At 39.3% G+C, this 6,553-nt stretch overlaps 1 protein-coding gene across 1 annotated transcript in view; it reads left to right on the top strand.

Annotated features, from left to right (window-relative positions):
- The first annotated feature begins 764 nt into the window (after positions 1 to 764).
- The window catches only part of LOC137377737 (chloride intracellular channel protein 2-like), a 28,460-nt gene continuing 22,671 nt past the window's right edge, over positions 765 to 6,553 (top strand). Inside the window, exons 1-3 of the mRNA XM_068047724.1 lie at positions 765 to 850; positions 1,105 to 1,434; positions 4,464 to 4,573. Coding sequence (XP_067903825.1) covers positions 1,381 to 1,434; positions 4,464 to 4,573 — 164 coding nt within the window. The 5' untranslated portion in view covers positions 765 to 850; positions 1,105 to 1,380. The remainder of the gene's footprint in view (positions 851 to 1,104; positions 1,435 to 4,463; positions 4,574 to 6,553) is intronic.

Here is a 6,553-nt window from a genome sequence, read left to right as displayed (position 1 = left end):
ACACATATAGTCCTATGCTGTAACTTCACCAGATTGGCACCTCATTTTTAGGTACACGGTGCTGCTTCTGGCATGCCCTTCTACACGCATTGAACCAAGGTTGTTTGACTGGCTTGATGGTAATGGTACAGTAAGGGATACATTGGGGCATAAAGTTACAGATTGTGGAGTGTACAAGTCTGTTACTGCTGATGGTCCACAGTGCCGAATGGGTTGCCAGTTTTGATTTGCTATAAGTGTTCTGAATCTATCCCAATTAACATGGTGATGGTGCCACAAAACATGATGATGGGTGTTCTCAGTGTGAGCATGGGACTTTGTCTCCACAAGGACTATGTGGTGGTCACTCCTATCAATCCTGTCATGGACAGATGCAACTGCAATAGGTCGATTGGTGAGAACGAGGTCAAGTAGATTTGTCCTACATGTTGGTTTTCTCACCAGTTGCTGCAAGCCCAATCTGGCAGTTATTTCCTTTAGGACTCAGCCAACTTGACAAGTAGTGTTGCAACTGAGCCACTCTTGGTGATAGACATGGAAATCCCCAATCCAGAGTACATTCTGTGCCCCTGCTACCCTCAATGCTTCCTCCAAGTGGTGTTCAACATGGAGTAGTATGGATTCATCAGCTGAGGGAGGGCAATAGGTGGTAATTAGCAGGAGGTTTAATCTAATGCCATAAGACTTCATGGGGAAGGAGACAATGTGAGAACTCCCAGGGCAACTCCCTCCCAACAGTATACCACTGTGCTGCCACGTCTGGTGTGTCAGTACTGCCAGTGGGGCAGGAATAGCCAAGGATGTTGATGGAGTTCTTTCTGTCAATTCTAGTTTTAATGTCGATTGACAGGTATTTATAGAATATAATATAATCAGCCTTAAGGATTCAGGAATTTATATGGTTGCTTCTATTCTAAATATCTGTGTCTGATTATAAAGATTAGCAATATTACATGATATTAATGGGAATATTTTCTTTTAATTTGTTGGCTTTTTTGCACTTGTCTGTGCTTTCTTTATGTTGTTCAAATTTCTTCGTGTATTTCCCTGGAAATAATATTGAGCTAATGCTGTGTCATTGTTGTTGCTTTCTGTCTTGTAAAGTTAGAGACCATCCTCCGATTACTACTGAGGGAAGCACAGTGTTAAGACAGGCAGGACGTTACACCCTAACTGAAGAGAAAGCAACAAACACTCTTGTGTGCCTTGTGGAGGCTTATTGTTGCTGAGGTGACTCTACTGTACCCTGCACTTCGAGAAAAGCTCACAGAAGAGTGGGCTAACCAAAGAGGGTGCCATACTTTTTGGTGCTTCTTGCTCCTTTTGAGACTCCTTATGAAGACTTTCCATACAATTGGTTGATACTCCTCTGATCCAGCGATGGCCAAACAAGGATCTGGTAGGAAAAACCCAGACATTGAACTTTTCATTAAGGTAAAAAGCTGATGGATTTTTTTTAAATAGAAAATTACTCAAACTGTTCTCTGTGGTTTGACTTTAGAGTGGATTTTGTTTTTGATTCATCTACCAAGTTTATTTTTTAAAAGTCAGCATTTTCATTATTCAAATAAGTAAACATTTAACATATTGTTTTCTGAAATTCCTTTAAGGACTTTGAATTGTGGTTCGATTTGGAATGACACTATATCTTAACAGATATTAAAATAAATTGAAATATTGTAATAATAAATAATAACTGATAATTAAATGCAGTATTTCCCTTTTAGGAGTGTTTTGTGCCAAGCTTGAGATTTACTTCACATTCTGTAAGGTTAAGGAAGCTAACAACAGCCAGTAGAGAGTAAAATTGTTGGTAGTGAATGTTGTAAAACAAATTGAAGACTTGACAGGTTGAAATGGAGTGTAATCTTTTCGCCTATCTCCAGTATTTCTTGTTAACACACCAGTATTAAAAGGAATGCAGAACCTGGACAGCAAATGGTGTTAAAACTGAAACTGATCTTGGGTCAAGACTGGGGGCTGGACTGACTCCTTGAACCCAAACAGGAGCCAAACCAATAATAAAAGAGCAGAAAATCTCATTACCTCTACTGTGTATAAATTCTTGATGTAACACTTCCCATGATATAACTCTTTCCTATTTTTTTTTAGCCTCAATGGACATTGACTGCATCCTGTCTTTTTTTAACTTAACGTTCCTTGCCAGTTTCCTGATCATTTATAGAACATAAATCTTCTTGTCCAAAATGAAACATGAATTGATCAGATTTTTGAGATAAGTATTGATCTTCTTTGCCTGGAAATAACAGACCTTAAAAAATCGCGGCTGAAACTGCAGCTTCAAATTAAATAAATCACTCATGCGATTGCATAGTGCTCAACAAAGACTGAAATTTGTAGCTCTCATATACGACAAAATAATATCTAGCAAAGAATATACAAATCATTCCATCGATGGTTTTCGATGATGGCTTTACTGTAGGAGAACTATTGGATCTGAGCCCTGAAAAAGAATTATTGCCTTATCATTCTTGCAGTATGGGTAAAGTTCCCCTGTGCTGGTGCATGCGCCAAGCAATATTCGTGATAACTACACAATTGTTCATTTTTATCCCTTCTCTTGGACTTGCTGTTGTGTTGTTCCACAACTAGGAGCATTTACTTTACAACTTTAGTGCAAAGAGACTTCAACTTTGAAAGGATGCTGAATTGGCAGTGTAAGTCTGGAGTCAAAGCCTGAGCTGACTCCTGAGTGAAGTAAAGGTGTCAACTGTGACTCAGTTGGCAACACTCTTATCTCTGAATTACAAAGTTCTGGGTTCAAGTCCCACTCCAGGCCTTGAGCACAAAATGAAGGATGACACTCTAGTGCAATACTGAAGATGAGATGCTTAAACTAGGCTGCCTGCTTCAGTGGATGTATACTACCCCATGATACTATTTTGAAGAACAGCAGGGGAATTATCCCCAGTGTCCTGGCCAATATTTATCCCTCAATCAACATCACAAAAATAGATTATCTGGTCATTTTCACATTCCTGTTTGTGGGAGTTTGCAGTGTGCAAATTGGCTGCCAAGTTTCCTATGCTACAACAGTGACTAGACTTCAAAAGTACTTCATTGAGACATCCAGTGGTTGTGAAAAGTGCTGTATAAATGCAAGTCTTTCTTTCTAGAGAGTCATGGAGTGGAAATCCAGTTAAAATGGTTTATAAAGCAATCAAAGGGTCTCTTGGACACTTTGTAAACCCACCAACCTTAACAGAAATGGTGAAAAAGCTGGGATTCCCCCCTCCTCGCCCTCCAAATACATACATTTCAAACTTTTAAGAGACATCTGTATGTGTGTATGGAGGCATGTGCAGCATTCTATCCTAAGTGGGAGCCAAGCAATAGAGAGGTTCTGTCTGGCTTGGAATCTAACCAACAACTGCAATATAAATGCACCCTCAGAGTGCTGACAGGATAAGAAGCTTATTCCTGAACGTTGCTGGTTGTGTTCTGACACTGTATATTTAAGATGTCATTAGTGAACTTTATCAGTCGTTCCCTGATGGTGAAGTTTGGCAGTTACCCCTATGCTGGATACCTTATCTACAAAAACAGGGTGTCAGAAAGCAAAGCTCCAAGCACTTTGGAAATTAAATGTTATTACATATATGTTGTCGCAAGTCAAATGCCAAAAAAATGTTATAAACCCACATCGGAGTGTTCAGATTCAGATATATAGAAATTTATTTTCTCCATATCTAAAAAGCCATTAACTCATTTAAAATAAATGGTGAGTACCTCTGTTAGAGTAGAGGAGAGAGGGATTTGATAAGAGCACACTTATCCCAATAACATCACCAACAATAATTTCTACTCTTCTGTGACTGAGATAATTAGTAAATTATTTTCATTTTAGAAATTCAGGAATTCATATCAAATGTTGCTGACTTTCTCAAGCAGTATTAGCATTCCAAACAGTAAGAGATCAAGTTTTTATATGTTTTGCATTTTAGTGAGTTTCAAACACTGTTACTAGTAACTGACTTTGATCAATGAACTGAGGTATTTAACAATTTTTTCTCCTTCTCTATTCTGAGCAATCTAATCCTTTAATAATTTATGATCTTATCTAAGAAGCAGGGAGTCAGGAATGAAGTTTAAAATACTTGCAAATTTAATGTTATTTAAGGTATATATTACTTTAAATATAGCCACAAATGACAAAGTCCTAGTTATAATTCATTGGCTGTGAAGCACTTTGGGACATCTTAAGGTTGTGAAAAGCACTATATAAATGCATTTTCCCCCCCATTTTACAGGACTGTGGAAAAAGGGGAAGTTTCTAACTGGGCTCTTCTAGTCATCCCTTATAATCATCATCAGATTTCCCTTCAATGCATGAAATAATAATCAGAATATTCAGCCCCTACATCACTTCTGTTAAAACAGAATGTTGTGGACTACCTTATTCAGAACTTGAGATTCTGTTATTTTATTTCCCTTTTTTCTAGGCTGGTTTTGATGGAGAAAACATTGGAAATTGCCCCTTTTGCCAACGTCTCTTCATGGTTCTCTGGCTGAAAGGAGTCGTCTTTAATGTAACAACAGTCGATATGAAAAAGTAAGGTCCACAGAGTTTGCTGGGTGGTGGGGTGTGGGGTGGGGGGGGGGGGGGGTCGGGGTTGATACTTGGCATAATTTCAGTGAGCTTTAGGAATTGATCTTTTGACATTTTAAGTCAATCAATCATGTAAGTTTATGTATAAACTCTATTGGAAACCTATTGACCTCCGTGGTTTGTGAGCGAGGGATGGCAGGTAAAAAAGAGTGTTTTGTAATCTTCCGCTCTCAGATGTGGTTCAATGGGTAGTACTCTTGCCTCTGAGTCAGAAGGCTATGGGTTCAAGGTCTCACTCTAAAGGCTGGAGCACATAATCCAGGCTGACAATCCTAAAGCAGTATTGAAGAACTGCTGCACTGTCAGGGGTGTCATCTTTTGGATGAGACATTAAACCAAGGTCCTGTCTTCTCTGTCAGGTGGACATAAGAGATCCCATTGCACTGTTTTGAAGAGCAGGGCCATTCGCCATGGTGTCCTGGCCAATATTTATCCCTTAATCAACATCACAATCTGGTCATTATCACACTGCTGTTTGTGGGCACTTTCTGTGCACAAATTGGCTGCCGTGTTTCCTACATTAGAACAGTGACTACACTTCAAAAGTATTTAATTGGCTGTAAAGCGCTTTGGGACATCCTGAGATTGCGAAAGGTGCTATATAAACGCAAGTCATTCTTTTCTTTTCCTTTCTCAAATTTTGAGTATTTTATATGTAACTCCAGTCCTACATCAATGTGGATACCTCCTTGAACTGGCCTATCAAGCCATTCAGTTGTATTGAACTGTTACAACGGTTCAAGAAGAAGGCCCACCACTACCTTCTCAGGGCAATTAATGGTGGATAATAAATGCTCCTCTTGCCATCAATGCCCGCAAAGGTAAAAAAAGATAGATAAGATGCTAATCAGCTAGGTTCGATGTTGTTTTCTCGTGAACTGAAAATAATTTGCTATTTGTTAACTTGTCTTTGTAATCAGTAAACACCTGGTAAGTTGTTGGTCCCAGGTACACAGTCGGGATCTGACAGGTTTTCCACTGAATGCTGTGAACAGTGAGAGACAAGACATTGAAACTATCAATCAGTTTTTATTAAACAGAATACTACAAGTCAATCAGGCAGCGAGAAGGTTGGAACTCAGGTGAAAATATTCTCCCAGTATTACACCTTAGCCTAGAAGTGTTACCTTACACTATTGTTATGGCCAAAGTGAGGAAGGGGGGGGGGAGGTGGAGGGTCACAATAGCTCCTCTTATTTGATCGCAACAGGATTTATTCCTTTTCAAACAGTAGTTGTGCTTACCACCTCAGTGAGTGTTTTATGTTTTACCTTTACTATGATTGTGAAAGAACCAATTGGACAGGTTTTCTTGAGTTTAAACTAGAAAGAGGTAAGTTTATAATACTCAACAAGCTAAACCCGATTTAAAATAGTAATAAAATACGCTACACATTCATACACACATTCACACGAGGATCACACATACACACACACAATAGATTACAAAGTGGAAGGTAGGTTTTTTGGTGGAATTAAAGTCCAGAATAAATAAAAGTTAAATACACTATCAATGGAGTTGGATGATTCGGTGGTCTTCTGACTGAAGTTGTATTCTTGATGTCCTTGGTTGGTCAAAGTGCATTTTGTTCAGGGTTTTCTTGAAGGCAGACTGGTAGGTGACTCTCTTCCCCTGGTCTCTGGCTGAAGCAGTCTGTAGGCTTGAAGGGGCCACAGTCGCAGAAGGTTTTCAAACTTGATGTTTTCTGGAGAGAGAGAGAAAGGAAGGGAGGCACATAGCCTTCTCTGATGCTGCAGTCTCAGTTATTTCTTGCCCTTGTCTAAGGGGGAAAAAAACAGCTTCCCCCAAGATGGACAGATGATTACATAGCTGTTTCAGCTTTTCTGGAACCTTCTAACGAAATTCAAGGTTAGGAATTGGCTCCAAAGGCCCCAGGATGCCAATTTACACCCGGAGGGGGTT

Source organism: Heterodontus francisci, chromosome 15 (assembly GCF_036365525.1).
Source record: "Heterodontus francisci isolate sHetFra1 chromosome 15, sHetFra1.hap1, whole genome shotgun sequence".
NCBI classification, from domain to species: domain Eukaryota; kingdom Metazoa; phylum Chordata; class Chondrichthyes; order Heterodontiformes; family Heterodontidae; genus Heterodontus; species Heterodontus francisci.
Note: the sequence above shows the minus strand (reverse complement) of the source record. Positions and strands in the feature narration are given on the sequence as shown.